Here is a 17,378-nt window from a genome sequence, read left to right on the forward strand (position 1 = left end):
TTTTTTTTTTTTTTTTTTTTTTTTAAATATACATTGAAGCCTCCATTTATTCTCATATTCTGCCACATCTTTTTTATTTTTCCTGCCTTTGAGATTGCCAACACTGGAGCAGAGCCATTGCTGTGGGATTATTGCCATGACCTAACTATTCTTTATTTGAATTTAAAAAACAGAAGGAGCTGATGATGAGGCCCTGTTCTGCTGGCTTTGTAAAAGAGAGTGTGATGATCCTTTACTTTCTTCAGTAACCGACCCGGAGTGTATATAGGTTTCCTGTGCTTGCCTTTGAGTGAAAGAAGACTTTTCTGTCTTCAGCCTGTGATAGGGGAGGGAGGCAGATAAGTTTCAGGAAACAGTGCAATTGTAGCAAGTAGGCTGAAAGAAGACTTGAAGAGCAAGGGAGGAAGAGCAAAAGAAAATGTATTTAAAAGAAACTGTTGCGAGAAGACAGGAAATGAACATGATTAGCCMAACAGCAAAAATATGGAGGAAGCAGTTGTGATTAGAAGGGAGAGTGGAGTGAGACTAACCTGTTGTTAGTGCACATAGGCTGGTTCTGTAGGGAACTTTCCTCTTTGTTGGTACTAGAACTGCTRCATGGTTGGACATATCCATATGTCCTGTTTTGGCTTACCTAAAGAATATTCACCTATGTCTAGTGACTTATGTAGATGAGAGTTTTATGTAACTGTGTTCACTTGACTGAACTAGGTTACTAGCTGTGGAATGCCCCCATTAATGTTGGAATGATTGTTTCCTTTATTTTGCCCTCGGCTAAAACCCTTTTTCCTGATGGCTGACTCCATGCTGACATTTGAACTGGACAGATGAGTCATTCCAGTTTAGGTGATTCTTCTCTCGATCTCTCTGAACTAGCTCATTCTTCTATATGGAACCAAAATAAATTGGCCTCCTAGTAGCACATTGTGCAGATTCTGACCTGAAACAACCTTGCAGTTTGCAAGAGCTTTGCTCTGATTGCTTCCAGTGAAGCATGCGCACTTCTCTTGCTAGATCTTTAACTTCAGCTTTTTTTACCCTTAGTTCTTTTCAGTGAACTTCAGACATCCCTTTCCCCAAATCCTGAATTGCTTTAGCACTATTGCTTGTGTAATCTGCTGGCAAAGGAGCAATGTTCAGTTCTGCTTCTTGATTACTAGAGAAATTTAGATTTCTCATGTGTTTAAACAGCACAGGGTTTGTATCCCRTGGGTGCATTGTAAGCCTAGACAAAATGCAGGAGTTAGAAGGGAAACTCAGGGAGCTGTAAGTTTTCACTTAGCCAATATTTTCTCGAGCAGTAGTTTGGTATAGACAAACTCCTAGGGATCTCTGAATCCCTAGTATGGTACTGAGCTGGTCAGGTACTGTTTGTGAACTATCAATATTTGTTAGATTGTTGGGATTGCTGGACTGCCTTCTACATGTATGTTGAATTACAAGTCAAAAGAGATTCTAGCAATCRAACAGATACCTCACTTGGCATAAGCAGTAATGGGACTCTGTTGTTGAAGGTTCTTCTCATACGGTTCACCTGGTCAGTTTGCCAGAGCTGGGTTCTTGTACAGCAGAACACAGTGTTAGCTTGTGTTGTGGTCATGTTTTTGACTGCACGTATGACATGAAGCTGAGCCTAGCGTCAAAGGACGCMGTTATTAATTCCTCAGTGTAGCAGTTCAGTGTCCAGATTTGTAAGCTGTTAAGAATCTTTGCTTGGTGCTACAGAAGAGGACTATATCTTCATTTTAGAGGGATGCAGATGTTTAAAAGATTCAAAGAAAGAAAAAAAAGCTATAGTTTTTACTTTCTGTGAAAGTTTATTTCTATATTGTCTTTGTCTCTCATGAAATTGCGTTTAACCCCCATGRTCCTTACCACTGTTATCATCCCATTACAGATCGATGCCTTCCAGCACATGCAGCACTTTGTGCAGACAATGCAGCAGCAGGCACAGCATGCAATTGCTACCGAGGACCAACAGCACAAGCAGGAACTCCACAAGCTCATGGCACGGTCAGCACTTGGTCCCTGGAGACCATTTCCTTGTATGGAGGCACTGATGTCTTTCCTGGGTTTGCAGGGTCTGTGCAGATCAGACATTTTAGACAAAACCTCTAGTTTGAAAGCAACAGAATATTTCTTGTTTAGTTGGTAGAGAACAGTTTGATACGACATCTATTTATGGTTTCAGTAAATGTCATTGTGACATGTCGTTGTAAATGACCTTGTAATTGTCACTAGAAAATGGGTGGTTTTTTTTTTTTTTTCCTGCACTGTGGCTCATTGGCAGAAGGCTTCCAGCATGACTATTTCTTCATTTTTTTAGGGCATCCACTCAGTAGGGAAGAAGGRTTTCTATTATGCCTAATGTATCTGTTGGTAGCCAATTCCCATCAGTACAATAGCAATATCTTGGGCAATGGGTACCCAGCATGTGATAATCTCTTAAAGTATTGTATTAAAATTACATCTCATATTCTCAGTTTTTCTTCCRCATATCTAGGGGTGCCTTATTGATTCTGTCATTTTCCGTTTAAATAAGAAATTTCATATTATTGCTTAAAGAAATTTTTAAAGATAGTCATGCATCTCATTCTCTTATGAGACTGGAAACTTGATAACAGCTGTCATCTTTTTTTCTTTCTGTGGTGACTGTCTTGGAAAGCAGGCTAGTGATGAGTTAGGCACAACATTTTTTCTCGCACAAGGCTTATTGGAAACTGCGAAATATAGAAAGGACAGATGTGCAAGTGTGTTATTTAAAACCTGCTGAGGGAGTGAAATGTTGGGCTTTGCACAGCCCTTCACAGCCCCACCCTGCTGTAGTGAAAATGCTTTGTTTTTCTTTCCTTGGGGAGGGAGAACTTACAGAGGTTCTGGCTCAGCCTAAGAGCAATTCTGCTGTTTCCACTGGCTGCTTGTCACAGGATGTTCTCTCCAGAAGGCTGGTTCATATGATGATAATATAGCTAGCCAGCACATAGGCTGTGTGCATTTTATCAGTCGTCCTTTTGCTGCTGCTGTTAACTTCTTAAATCTGTTTTATAACATATAGAGAAGGAATAATGTTGGATCTCTACACGAACCTTGAAGAGTGAAGGCATTAGCTAGTTTGCTTCATGCTTAAAAACGCAATGTAGGTTGTTTTAGATTTACCAGTTGAAGCTACCGTATATGCTACCTGTCTGCAGAAGAGGCTTGATGAGGGTGTTTACCACGGAATGTGTTTCAGGCTTTGCATAAGAAATCTGCCTCCTGATCCAGAAATCTTCATTCTCATCCTATGTTCTGTCTGAGAGTCAATAATYCTTTTGCTTAACTAGGTGTTTCCTGAAACTGGGAGAGTGGCAGCTGAATCTTCAAGGCATCAATGAGAGCACCATCCCCAAAGTATTACAGTACTATAGTGCTGCAACAGAGCATGATCGGAACTGGTACAAGGTCAGTAAAGAAAAGGTTCGAGGCACAGATTAGGGAGAACAGTAATCTGGCCACAGCCCAGAATGCAGAAAAGGAAGCTGTTGATAGGAAAATGCCCTATAACTGTGCCTTGTCACTGTGAGCAGGATTAGAAATCAAGAAGGCAGCTTATAGAATGAGACTGCTGTTTAGAATTTTATCTGACCAGTATAACTAGACTACAATTGACAGAGAGCAAAGCATTGTGTTGTCTGCAGGGTTTTACTTACTGCCATTGTCTGCAGGCTCTGAAAAGTTGGGACTATATCTCTAACCGCTAGACAGTATATATTGCAGAAAGAATTAATCTTTCCTCTGTGATTTGTTGAAATTCTCTTCATTTGGCAGGCCTGGCATGCATGGGCAGTGATGAACTTTGAAGCTGTGCTTCACTACAAACATCAAAACCAAGCCAGAGATGAGAAGAAGAAGTTACGTCATGCCAGTGGGGCCAGCATCACCAGTGCCAACACAGAGGGCAGTAACAGTGAGAGTGAGGCAGAAAGCACAGAGAACAGCCCCATCCCATCTCCGGTGCAGAAAAAAGTCACCGAGGTACCATTCTTCCCTGTTTAGGTTGAGAGATGGGCACTTATTGCTCACTCRCAGGAAAAGGTTATGGTGAGGGACAGGCTACCATGTGCTTGGTTTTTGGAAGCTGTCCATCTATATGCCCATGASTTACAGTGAGGAAGTTCAGGTTAACTGAAGGTCTTAGGTCTCAGGAACACAGGAGTTAATGAAAATGACCGTAGGTTAGCTAGCAACTAAGAACAAAGTCATAGAGAGTTATCATAGGTGATACAATGTACAATAACAAATTCTATCTAAGCACTCCATGTCAAAAGACTCCCTCAGGATTCTGTCCTTTACTTACTAGCTATGGGAGGATTATAGCTTTTAGTCTTGTTGCTGTTTTTTTTTTTTTCTTTCCCCTGTCCCCAATTTAAGTGTGGTAAGGCTTCACACTATGTACCCTGCCAGGCAGAGAGATGTGTGTAGTCRAGCAAAACATAAATCTTGGAAAGAACATGAGCAGAAGTCAAGTGTAATGTGAATTAGATCTATTTTTCTGCATAGTTCTCTGCCCTCTCCTGGTTTGGGTTTCATGTGGGTGGATAGCCTTGTGTAGAGCTAATGCAGCGATTTTCATTCCCAAAGGATTTATCCAAGACCCTCTTGATGTACACAGTCCCTGCCGTCCAGGGTTTCTTCCGCTCCATATCTCTTTCTCGAGGAAATAACCTACARGACACTCTAAGGTATATAATACACCACATAGTAAATAAAATCCAGCATCATCACTCTTTTCATCATAACCCTTTTCTAATCTATTTTTAAGGCTAAATATTCAGTCCAAGGTAGTTTATATTTCTGCACACTTTCCCTTTGTTTCCTAGTTCTTGAAAGAAGAGTCCATTACAAACAGATATGAATATATTTGGAATGTTTTCTTTCATTCCTAATGAATCTGTCTTTTTTTTCAGGGTCCTTACTCTATGGTTTGACTATGGTCACTGGCCTGATGTCAATGAGGCTTTGGTTGAAGGAGTCAAAGCAATTCAAATAGACACTTGGCTGCAGGTAAAGAACATACAGGGCTAGGACAGTTCCTCATTCTACAGGGAGCTTGGGAATTTGTAGTATCCAATGATCCTTTGCTAAATAATCCTCTGTAAGTGAGAAAGAGCATTGTATTAGCAGTGCTTATTTAAMAAGCATCTTGAACAGAGACAGGAGTAGTATTCTTGTGTGTATTTCTGTATTTGTATGCAATTATTGAATATGTATGAGGGAGAAGATTTTAAAATTAGGGATGAAATATGTTCAGTGGTAACAAAATATGAAGTATCACAAAGCTGCTCTGATATAATTCAGACTGTGTATCTTTCATGATTACTTTGTTAAATGAGTCTTGTAAAAGTAACTTCATTACCTAATTTCAGTGTGAGAGACTTCATTCAAAATCATTCAAGAAGATCCTGGAGYAGTTTTGCACATTTTATTTGTCCTGTCACTTGCCTGTCTGTGTTTCTGACACTGCGTGGAACTTGCTGTGTTTTCCTCTGACTAGTACAAAAATGAATGATGGATGTCTCTGTCTGTTAGAGACTGAGCTCTCTGGTAGCGAGCAGAATAACTGAGCAGCAAATGTGAGATGACTGGGGTACTTATTTTTCTTATCCTTTCTATTAGGTTATCCCTCAGCTCATTGCAAGAATTGACACCCCTCGACCATTAGTAGGACGTCTCATTCACCAACTGCTTACAGATATTGGACGGTACCATCCCCAGGTAATCTTCGGCTTACAGGAGGAATTTCCATCTTCTCCCAGATGATTAAGGCATTTATGTTGTTTCACCTCCCATACATGTGTGCAGAGGAGAGAGTTGGGGTCTATTTTTGCTTCTCCTTCCTTTCTCAGCTCTGTTCACAGGGAAGAGGGACAAGAGAGGTAGATGAATCATGCAGTTTCCTACTGAGGAAATTGGATAGAGACAATCACCTTTTTAAGCCTAACCTCCTTAGCTGACTCTCAAGAGACACCAATTGCTCCAGAGATATTTCATTTGAACATAGTGGAGAAAATCACCGTAGGCTAGAGAATTTTCTGTTCTTCCTATTTGACACTAGYTTTTAAAATGATTCAGTTACTTGGCAAATTAAAATCTTACGAGATTTTCAGGTTCAAATATCAAACTGTAGGAGTTCAAATATCAAACTCCTGTCAGCTCTTTAAAGAAGCAGGCTTAATTTCTCTTGTCCAGCCCTAAAGCTACGTGTTATCAATATGTTGCTAGTCTTTCAATTCATATAGCTTTCCTTCATAGTTCTAAAATGTTATTGGTTGATGTCCCTGTAGGCTTTGATTTATCCTTTGACTGTGGCTTCTAAATCCACAACTACTGCACGTCACAATGCTGCAAATAAGATCTTGAAAAACATGTGTGAGCACAGTAACACTCTGGTGCAGCAGGCGATGATGGTGAGTGCTTTGTCTGCTGTAAGGCATGTTGCATTTCAGGGATGGATGTAGCAAAGGTATATTAAGTTTGTGGTTTTCTAAGACAGCTCCCCATCGCTAAACTAGAAATGACAATTCAGTGTTAAATTTATTCAAATACAGTTAATTGTATTTGTATTCCCGTATTTGGATGACAGAGCGCAGACTTTTAAGGAAGTCTTTTATTAAAAAGAAAGAAAAGGATCATAACAGTCACTCAGTCCTTGTTTCTCCTTTGAATAAATTTAGAGACGAAATACATAAAGAAGCATTATTTCACAAAGACAAACTTCTGCTTGATGAGAAGTGGAAGGAGGTCTACCATGAATAACATGAAAAGAGTAATKAAGTTCCTAAGGGTTTTATGAAGGAAAAATAGCATTTTCAGGCCAAATTACATCATTATGTATATAATACCAAAGGTGACAAATAATTTGCAAAAAGCCTCATCAACTTTTTGTAGAAAAATGTGTAATGTAATCAAGGAAGTTCTTTTGTGGCCCCCTCTAGTGGTCAGCAAGAAATACTTAATAATGTTTGGCRAGGAAGGTAATTTTGCATTTTTACATTAGTATATGGTCACTACATTTTTTTTTTTCAGTAGTTAATATTTTTTCCTACCCAAAAATAGGTGAGTGAAGAGCTAATCCGTGTAGCCATCCTGTGGCATGAGATGTGGCATGAAGGGTTGGAAGAAGCTTCTCGTCTATACTTTGGAGAAAGGAACGTGAAGGGAATGTTTGAGGTGCTGGAACCACTTCACGCAATGATGGAGCGTGGGCCTCAGACTTTAAAAGAGACATCCTTCAATCAGGTAACAGCCGACAGCTGAATTTGAAATCTTCTCTTTTGCCCTCAAAAGCAGGCCGGATAGACACCTTTCTCAKATATGTTCCAAAGACCTTTACACAAGTGCCTTACACAAAGAATTACTTCGCTACTTTACTGTCTGTGCTCTTGAGACTAATATTAACTGAGATTTTATTGCTGATATTTATCTTTGGATTTGTATTCTTTTGGATGGTGATAGTACTGTATCACCCTAGTATTACAGATAGCCCTGGAGTCTTAGGTCAACCGTGTGTCACGTAGGGCATGGAAAACATGCAACTGCTTTGYGGTTAGTCCTTTTAATGGAAGTCCACTCTGCTTCACAACAGCCATGAGCACAGAGTAAAGGTGATGCCTCTCAAGCTGGCAACATGAATTCTTTTGAGCTTGTGAGTGTACTGTTAAAGAGTGGTCCTGTGCTTTCTACTGACTGCTGTCATGAAGCTACTCTGTATTATTGCCCGATAAACTCAATGCAGGTCTTGGAGCTGGGAAAACCTAGATTCTTAATTCTGAGAGGCTGTAAAAATATGTGATCAAGTATTTGAAATGTGATTTGAACATAGAATGTGATGCTCTGTAGTTTCTACCTGTTCCACTCTAATCAGTAGAAATATGGGGTCTTGTTCTTTTTTTTTTTCCTCTTTTCTTTCCTAGGCTTATGGCAGAGATCTAATGGAAGCTCAGGAATGGTGCAGGAAGTACATGAAATCAGGAAATGTCAAAGACCTGACCCAGGCTTGGGATCTCTATTACCATGTTTTCAGGCGTATCTCAAAGCAGCTGCCTCAGGTAGGGGGTACAGTCCTATTGTGGGTCTTACAGTGTAAGCTGTCAATACCCCTTTCTCTTTCATTTTCTACTTATTCAAAATTGGATTTGATATTCTGGAAATACCCACATGTCATTTGTTCAGAAGTTGCGTAAGTTGCAAATTCGCAGCTTGTGCAGCACTTCCTAAAAGCGAGTGAGTATTGACAGCTGCCTGAGAACTGGTTTTAGGCCCTGTATAGTATATATTCTTCTGATGTTTCAATGAGATTTAACTAAAATGCTGGGKTTTTTTGGTTTTTTTCCGCTGTCGGTAGCTTACTTCTTTGGAACTACAATACGTGTCACCAAAACTGTTAATGTGCCGAGACCTGGAACTGGCAGTGCCAGGCACGTACGATCCCAACCAGCCCATCATCCGCATCCAGTCTATTGCCCCCTCGCTGCAGGTCATCACCTCCAAACAGCGGCCCAGGAAATTAACATTAATGGGTAGGAGAGACTAGTTTTTATTTCATTATTCTTGTATTTAAATGGTTATTGCTTTTAGCTTAGACTGCATATTTATCAGTTTGTTTTGTTTTCCAGTGAGGCATTTTATGGTAGTTCAGTTAGTCTGACTGCTGTGTTTTCCATTTCTTGAGTGCTAGTTTATTTACTTTTCTCTAGTGGTTCAGCAGACATAAATTTTCTCCCTGTAAATTCTTTTGCAGGAAGCAATGGCCATGAGTTTGTATTCCTTCTGAAAGGCCAYGAGGACCTACGCCAAGATGAGAGAGTGATGCAGCTTTTTGGATTAGTTAACACTCTGCTAGCCAATGACCCAACCTCTCTGCGTAAAAACCTCAGGTGTGTGGGACTGTGTAACCACTGAACCTGCTTGTCATGTGTATGTGCAGCTTCTAAGTAAGCCTCAGGACAACCACCTGGTTTGTGAGGAATAGGAGCATCTTGACACTCAGATCATTTAAAAAGGAGAGAAAAAAAAAAAAAGAAAAGAAAAAGAAGGAAAAAAAAGATACTTCATATACTGGCGTGGGAGCCTGAGAGCATACGATATTAAAAGTCTTCCTGACTTATTAGACCTAGCAACTAGTGCACTGATGTTATGCCATAGATGATAAATCTCCTTTTGGGTGGTACAAAGCTTGCAAAATCGTAACTTTTTGTCAAGATAAGTTTCAAAAATATGTCCTTAAAGTACCTAATCACAATCTATCCAGGGGGATGTTCCCATTATGGTTGAAGAGAAGAAAAAAAAAAGGGCAACTATTAAAGAGAGATTCTGGATCAGATTGCAATTTCAATTGTGGTAGTTTCACGCATTTTTGAAATGTAGTTATTCATAGCATGCAATAATTTGATTCTTCATTTTTCTTGTAGCATCCAGAGATATGCTGTTATTCCACTGTCTACAAATTCGGGCTTGATTGGTTGGGTCCCCCACTGTGACACACTGCACGCGCTCATCCGAGATTACAGAGAGAAGAAGAAGATCCTGCTCAATATTGAACATCGCATCATGCTGAGGGTAAAGGACAAAGTTCACAGATTGTTTGGTACAATCTTCTAGGACTCCAGTGCTTCCTGAAGGGCAGTTTTGCACAGACTCTTTTTCTTTCTGTGTTTTCTCATGGCTGTTGGTACTAGTAATAAAAATAGGAAGATCAGATGAAAATGCTAAAACACTACCAAAGGATAAAATTGGCCATAACTTTATCTGTTTCTCCTTTCCTATTTTGGCAGTGACCACAAGTTCTTACCATCTAGTAACTAAAATGTGTTTGGAGTTTTGCATGAATATGGTGCRCCTCACACAAGGTGTCATGCTGCTGGCATTGTCTCAATGAGAGACAATTTTTAGAGACAAACATTGTTTCTAAACAACAAAGCTAAAAATTGGACAGGCTGGAGAAATTGAACGTCACTGAAAAAAACTTGGGAATTCCTGCCAATGAGGAAAGGGTGTGCCAGCTAACAAGATGTATTTGGAAACCATCTTCAAAACATATTTGCCTTCTCAGTATTTTAATTACATATGGCTATGAAATAGTCTGCAGATGCTGAATCATTTGCTGTCACCTTTCAAATGTTCATTGCTGGCTAGTCATCTTGATATGTTTGGGAATGTACTAACCTGTCTGCAAATAATAATTTTGTGTCAAGTTTATCTTTAAATTATTTGTGATCACCATGTTTGTCACATTACAAGCAGAGATTTYAAAAGAGTTTTTGGCTGATGAGTTTCTCTTCTCAATTATAGATGGCTCCAGATTATGACCACCTAACTTTGATGCAGAAGGTAGAAGTATTTGAACATGCTGTCAATAACACAGCTGGTGATGACCTTGCCAAACTGCTGTGGTTGAAAAGTCCAAGCTCAGAGGTGAGCACATGCAGGGGCTTCATAACATGTGACTACCTTCTCTGCAGACTGAGACAGGTGCAGATGAACCACACTTGAAGGATTGTTCTGAAGTTTAAGTAGCCACCAAGGGCTCATGTTAGGGTTCAGGTCATGCTGAGGAAAGATAAAGATTTCATGCTGAGGAAAGAKTTCCATGAGGAAAGATAAACAGGTTTCTAAAATATTTGCTGCAATGGATATGCTGAGCTATTGKTTTCAGTCAATATAATACAATTGAAAGAAGAGTGCATCTGAAATCACTTGCTCTTAATGGCTTAGGCATATGATTCTAGCGTTGTTTGAACTACTCAGACTATGGCATGTGTTGAGATATAGATGTATAGATACATGTATGAAAGTTTGGCTTCATGCAAAACCCAATTAATTATTGCATAAAACAAAATATCAACCGAAACATCTGTCAGACTTTGTTGCAAGTATTATTCAGTGCAGTGGAATTGTTATTAAGAAATAGAAATAGATGAACCAAGCCAACTCCTTTACTTTTCTCTATTTTGTCTCTGCTTGTAGGTGTGGTTTGACAGAAGAACTAATTACACTCGCTCTCTAGCTGTGATGTCAATGGTTGGGTACATTTTGGGCCTTGGGGACAGGTAGGTGAAACTGAGGATGCTGCTTTTGCATGCAAGCAGAGATTTGCCTGTATGCCTACCAGTTCATTCCTTGGATCTGTTCTTTTGCTGTCAAATTCTATTTTGGATGTTGCTGAATTATAATGATGTCAACTTTCATGGCATAACAGTACCACCATTATTTTCAACAGTGCATATGAGGTTTGTGTGCCTGGAGTACAAACAAGATTTTTTTTTTTCATTTTGGGCAAAATGTATGTGATTTACTGTCAAATGTAGACTTTCTAATTTACAAAATATTTGGGAATAACTCTGAAATATTTTCGTAATAGCAGCTTTTTATTCCTATTCTTTTATAATGTTTTTGTAACGAAAGTATAAACCTTTGAAAACTGGATTAAGTCAGAATTGGATCAAGTCAGCATAAGTAACAAGATCCTGGTTTCTGCTAATCCAGGTTGACTCTTTTCTTTCTTTGGTAATAATCTAGTTTACATTACTTCACCTTTAACATAATGCACTATATATTTCTATACTGGTAAAAAAAAAATAACATAAAAGAAGTAGAATTATTATCCTGACTGAAAAAGAAATGCACAAATCCAAGAAAAGTAGTGATGATTCTGATTTAATTGACTGTCTTCCAAGGTGAGAACATCTCTRGTAGCTCCTGAGAGGTAATTGCAAAAATAATGTGATAGATACACTGTCAGGAAGCTATTTTGTTCATCTGGAGATTGAAGATTTTGGACAGGCATGCTGTCACTGCTTGTTCTTGTTCGTGAAGATAAATACTTCAGACTGCAGCTGTGATTCAATTCGCGTTTTTCTAATTATCTGTCACTCTGGCTTTCTCCTACTCCTTCATGAAAGACACCCTTCCAATCTGATGTTAGATAGACTGAGCGGAAAGATCTTACATATCGACTTCGGAGACTGTTTTGAGGTAACTCTTTGGATGTATATTTCTACAATACTTCACATCACCTGATGCAGCAGAAATGAATCTACCAGCCAGAACAAACTGACCTTGGAGTGTGATCTCGAGCAAGTCTTTTAGCTGTTTGGGGYTTCATTTATGCCTACAAGCAAAACAAAATTAGTATGTGCTTTATCTCACAGGACTATCATGAGGATTAGTTAACCTGTATGGGGCAAAAAAAAAAAGTGCCAACATCACTTTGCTGTACAATTTCTCACAACAATTGGCACCTATTGGCTGCTGATTGGCACCTATGTTACCTGAGACTAGCAGAGTGAGCCCATTCTGATTCTTCTCACACATTGATTYTTCCTTGTGCTATCAAGCCAGTTATATAGCTTCTCCTAAAAACTGCTTAAAACTGTCAAACAGAGGGGAAAAAAGTACTTACTAACGTCTAAATATTAAGTTAACTGTTCATTTAATAATCGTCTATTATTGTGTGTTTTAGGTTGCAATGACAAGAGAAAAATTCCCAGAGAAGATTCCATTTAGGTTAACAAGGATGCTAACAAATGCTATGGAGGTTAAGTATCCCCTCTTTGATATGAAGAAAATTATTCCCTGGGAAAGTGACACTGGTTGCTCACTTTTTTACTGTACTTTCTGTTGTGATTGGGTCTCTCCACTCCTATGAGAAACAGAGATCTTAATATCGCAGCTTTATTTTCTGTATGTTAAAAATATCCCCTATCATTATTACAGTAAATTTCTGTGGAAAACATTTTCTCACTGATGGGAGGGAAGCTCCAATTTCTCAGCCTTCTGTAGTTTCCTTGCTTACATTAWTCAAACGAAAAATAGCGTGGGGCTTTACAGAGATCAGCTTGATGTCACATCCCCACTGCATCCAATCAATTTATGAGTAAATCGGAAGGAAGGAGCCTCTTAAACTGTAATGAACCTCTGTGCGGTTCTCTAAATAAACAGAGTGCAGTGGAAGTGAATTCCAGTTCAAAGCACAAGCCATTTCTTGCTCCCCGAGTACAAGGATTGGAGGTGCAAAGTGAAAGCAGCAGCATGATTGATTCTCTTTCTCTTCGGAAGGTGACGGGCCTAGATGGTAATTACAGAATCACATGTCACACTGTGATGGAGGTGCTGCGTGAACACAAGGACAGTGTCATGGCTGTGCTAGAAGCCTTTGTATACGATCCCTTGTTGAACTGGAGGCTGATGGACAGTAAGTCATTCAAATAAAACGATGATAGTAGGAGAGTCATCAGGTTAAAATTATGTTCATTTAAAAGATTCAGAGGCCTAGAATCAAATGTGTGTTTAAGGCCAGCGTATTTAAAATGTAGATTTTCAAGCACTGGCTATGCAAACACCCTGWTTTAGAAATCATAACCTGAAGTTACCACAGTGGTTAAAACAYTTCATGACATTAAACTAAAGCTACAAACCAGGTAATTTGGATCGTTTTAGCATTAGATATCATCTGGAGATGAAAAGCTATTTTCATGTGAAATAAAATTTGAAGAAGGAAAAAGATGACAAACCCATATTGTTTGTGAACAGACAAATTTACTGTGAAATACTGAACCTCCAGGCCAGTCTTTTAAACTGTTTATTTGTTTGCAGCAAATACAAAGGGTAATAAGCGATCACGAACAAGAACAGATTCCTACTCGGCTAGTCAGTCAGTAGGTGAGTATAAAAGATTAATGTTTCATGAATGCTTGTGTTTGTTTAATAGTGTATGAAATGGGTAAAATATTTTCAGTCCTTTATCTCCTTAAAAGTATAGAGAGATACAGATTGTTTTAATAAGGTTTTAAGTCTCTGTGCTCATCTGTAATGAGTGAGTTCAGTACTTCATCCCCAAAAAATTGTATTCCCCTTTACAGTTACACTAACAGCATTTTGGAGCACAAACTGGTGTAATCTATAGAATAATTTATATGCAGTAGTTATTTTCTGAGCTAATAAGTTCTAGTATGCAAAACCTAGCAATTAGTCATCTGAACAATTGCTAAAAGCACTGCATTAATTGTTTGCTATTTTTTATGTTTGCTATTGGATTAGAGAACAGCAACTGTTTCATTTAGAGAGTTCAATAAATTGACATGCTTGATCATTACAGTAGATTGTGCATCTTTTCAAAATCCCTTTTAGTTACATTTTTACAAAAAAAATATTCTTAAAAGTTGAATCAGGCCTTTCAGTATGTTAGCAGTGGCAGAGGAGAAAAGTTTATTCCCAAAGTTTAGTTCCACCGATAAAGACTTCCAGTGATAGACATGCATGTACTTTGTGGCAGCTCAGAGGATCAGCTAAAGAGTTCTTTTAATGTTAGCAAAGGAATGTTCCTTTACCTGTTTCTCAGTTTCATGTTTATGCTGCTGTGTTTTTTCAATAGAAATGTTGGACAGTGTGGAACTGGGTGAGACGGCCCATAAGAAAACTGGGACCACAGTGCCTGAATCCATCCATTCCTTCAGTAAGTTTCTTTATGAATCATGTTGGTTTTACACTGATACAGAAATTGTTTTCAGATCAAAAAACTTCATCATGATGTAGGTACAATTACGTGAGATCGCTTCATTGTCAGCATAAGAGCTCTCAGCTCCAGAAAACATGAAAAACACTTGGTTTGAGGGACTGTTAGTTCACAGAATGGCACGTGGGAAGGGCAGATGTAGTAGCAGGACAAGTGTTTTTGTTGTTCAAATGAAATCTTACTCTCTTCTCTTTCTTTTCCCCCTCCTTTTTCTCTATCTTTTGTCTTTTAGTAGGAGACGGTCTAGTGAAGCCAGAAGCTCTGAACAAAAAAGCAATTCAAATTATCAACAGGGTTCGAGATAAACTCACTGGTGAGCATGTTATATAAAATAAATATAAAATTTGATGAGATGGATCAGCACTAACTTTTAGTATTTATGTTGTGTGTTAATCTTTAAAATATTTGGATTAAGTGGATGAGAGCATTTTCCTGTGTTTATCTAAAGCCTACTGTACTGGTGCTTGACTCGAGGTGCAAATAATCCTGGTTTATAAAATATGGAGGTGACTATAATAAAACAGACTTTGGTTTAAATGTCAAAATTTGTTGACACGGGTCATATTTCTCCTTTGGCCACGCTTTTTAGTTTGCAGTATTCGGATGTCAAGTTTTATGAGAGACCCCTCTTAAAGAGGGGTCTATAAGAACATTTCCCTCACCTCCTCAAATAACTTACTTGAAGTGATTAGGACCAGGACTCCAGCTCCTGGAAAATTATCTGTTGTTGGAGAATGCTAATATTTTCTTATCCATTGTTTGAAGATGGTGATAAAGGAAGAAATCTCACACACACAAAAGGAGGAATTCTGGACTCTAATTGGCTGTAGAAGTTCTTAATCTTTGAAAATTTTTAATTTTATATGCACTAAGAGGGAACAATAGTAAAAGTCCTTAACTCATCACCCAAAGGCAAATTATATTGATTGACTTGTAACTTCACTTTATGCTTTTTATTCTTTTACTCTTAAAGGTCGAGATTTCTCTCATGATGAAACTCTTGATGTACCAACACAAGTAGAATTGCTCATTAAGCAAGCTACTTCCCATGAGAATCTCTGCCAGTGCTACATTGGATGGTGAGTTTGTTAAGATAACCTTGTCAAAATCTGGAATGAATAATCTGAATGGGGAACAGATAAGGAAAATGTCATTACTGGTGTAAGCAGTTAGGAACAGGAGTCTTATGCCAGAGCAGATGCAACATCTGGTGTTCTGCACACTTAGGACACTGCATTGTAAGGAAGTAAGTTGGTGTATGGTAATAGAGAGGTGTGTGGTGTTTTTTTTTGTTTGTTTGTTTTTTTTTTAACATTTAAACCACAGTCAACCTAAATGTTTAATGTATTTGCACTAAGGTAGTCTAGGTTTGTGTCTTTCGCAGATTTTGGTTACAGCAAAGGACTGCATATTTTAAAGTAAACCTAGCAGCATCTATTATTTTGAGACTTGRTTAATTTAGTAAGATGTTTAAGGAGATGGGTTTCTGGTGGTTTTAGACATTAGTTGTGTTTACTGGAAGGAAGCATGGGAGTCACCAGTCAACTTTTCCTATGCTAAATATATTTTAAGAAGTGCTTTGGCAGTATGGAATTTCAGTCCTCCTCAGTATTGTCTTTGTGAAGCTATATGCAGGACTGCACTACTACAATATCTTTGTTTTCTTTAGGTGTCCTTTCTGGTAACAGAAGATTCCAAAGTATCCACAGCCTTTTATTCCGGAGGCTTTTGCACTCCATACTTACTCTTCTACACACACARACAGAAAGTTGGACTGAAATACAGCCTTTGTCAGATATTTTGAATTGTAAATGAAAAGAGTTATTGTATATTAAAAGTTGGTTTAAGCCAATCTATAGCTGCTGTTGGAAAAACATAAACTCTCTAAAATACAACACTTGATATGGGTTTCCAGGACTGTGAAGACTGATTGTACCACAGCTGTCTATGGTTCCGCTTGGTCTTTGGAGAACTGGTGATCCATTGAAAATAACTATATACGGGTTTTGACTTGCTTTGCAATGTAACTAAACTAAGTCATTTGCAGATTAATTATTGCCCTGATCAATTCTGCTGGTGTGAGCGCAATGCACGTGTGTAGGAGGCTTCCCTTGGGTTGAAGGTGAGCTGGAAAATGGGGGAGAAAGAGAGGAGAAGGAAAATATTACCCTGCTCTCACCTTGTTTTCAAATCTTGATTTGAAATCTGAAAACTCGTCTGCTCCTGTGACGAGGTGGCAGAGAGTCGTGTTTCAGACTCGGTCAGGGTCTTGGGGTGGATCTAGGAGTCCAGCTCGGTGGGGTGCCTCCGTGGGGATTGATCACAGCAGGGAGGACGCAGGGTCATGCACAGTACCACTCGGGAGCTTCCTGTGGCGGCGGAATAGAAAAGCAGTGTCGGGAAATAACGGGGAAAAGTTAATCCTCGGCCTACGGGGCAGAAGGGAGGGGAGCTGGTCATGACTTGAAACAGCAAATAATGGGTATTAAAGAGGAGGGTGATGATAAAGTTATGGTTTATTCATAAAAGGTATTAAAAACAAACTGCACAGAATACAACSAGTAGCCCTGTTTAGATGCCGTGTTGTATTTGAATATTTTTGTGCCAATAAACGACACCACGACGCTGCAGTGATGCCCCGACTCTCCTGTTGCTTCCCAAGCCCCCGGGCCAGGGGGCTGCGCGTCCCCGCTCCATGGCCGCTGGAGCGAGGAGGGGCCGGTGAGAGGGGAGCTGGAAGGGGGGGACAGGGACCCCTTGGGGGGGTTGGGGAAGGAAGTTGTCCCCAAGCAGGGGGCGGTGGGGGAGGAGATTGTCCCCTAGCGGT

The 17,378-nt window shown here is 39.2% G+C and overlaps 2 protein-coding genes across 3 annotated transcripts in view; both read left to right on the forward strand.

Moving 5' to 3' along the window:
* MTOR (mechanistic target of rapamycin kinase) overlaps nt 1-16,805 on the forward strand; it is a 59,218-nt gene extending 42,413 nt beyond the window's left edge. For both annotated transcript variants that reach the window (XM_026053591.1, XM_026053592.1), the window contains 22 exons: nt 1,898-2,013; nt 3,324-3,441; nt 3,808-4,014; nt 4,621-4,721; nt 4,947-5,043; nt 5,656-5,754; nt 6,324-6,446; nt 7,096-7,278; nt 7,953-8,087; nt 8,384-8,558; nt 8,780-8,915; nt 9,450-9,597; nt 10,330-10,452; nt 11,005-11,087; nt 11,940-12,012; nt 12,500-12,574; nt 13,096-13,231; nt 13,633-13,698; nt 14,411-14,491; nt 14,784-14,864; nt 15,525-15,630; nt 16,221-16,805. In XM_026053591.1, the coding sequence (XP_025909376.1) occupies nt 1,898-2,013; nt 3,324-3,441; nt 3,808-4,014; nt 4,621-4,721; nt 4,947-5,043; nt 5,656-5,754; nt 6,324-6,446; nt 7,096-7,278; nt 7,953-8,087; nt 8,384-8,558; nt 8,780-8,915; nt 9,450-9,597; nt 10,330-10,452; nt 11,005-11,087; nt 11,940-12,012; nt 12,500-12,574; nt 13,096-13,231; nt 13,633-13,698; nt 14,411-14,491; nt 14,784-14,864; nt 15,525-15,630; nt 16,221-16,236 (2,478 nt within the window). In that variant the 3' untranslated portion in view covers nt 16,237-16,805. The remainder of the gene's footprint in view (nt 1-1,897; nt 2,014-3,323; nt 3,442-3,807; nt 4,015-4,620; nt 4,722-4,946; nt 5,044-5,655; nt 5,755-6,323; nt 6,447-7,095; nt 7,279-7,952; nt 8,088-8,383; nt 8,559-8,779; nt 8,916-9,449; nt 9,598-10,329; nt 10,453-11,004; nt 11,088-11,939; nt 12,013-12,499; nt 12,575-13,095; nt 13,232-13,632; nt 13,699-14,410; nt 14,492-14,783; nt 14,865-15,524; nt 15,631-16,220) is intronic.
* The window catches only part of EXOSC10 (exosome component 10), a 15,262-nt gene continuing 14,522 nt past the window's right edge, over nt 16,639-17,378 (forward strand). Inside the window, exon 1 of the mRNA XM_026053550.1 lies at nt 16,639-16,648. Coding sequence (XP_025909335.1) covers nt 16,639-16,648 — 10 coding nt within the window. The remainder of the gene's footprint in view (nt 16,649-17,378) is intronic.

Source organism: Nothoprocta perdicaria, unplaced genomic scaffold, assembly GCF_003342845.1.
Source record: "Nothoprocta perdicaria isolate Ctin4 unplaced genomic scaffold, notPer1 scaffold_117, whole genome shotgun sequence".
NCBI lineage: Eukaryota > Metazoa > Chordata > Aves > Tinamiformes > Tinamidae > Nothoprocta > Nothoprocta perdicaria.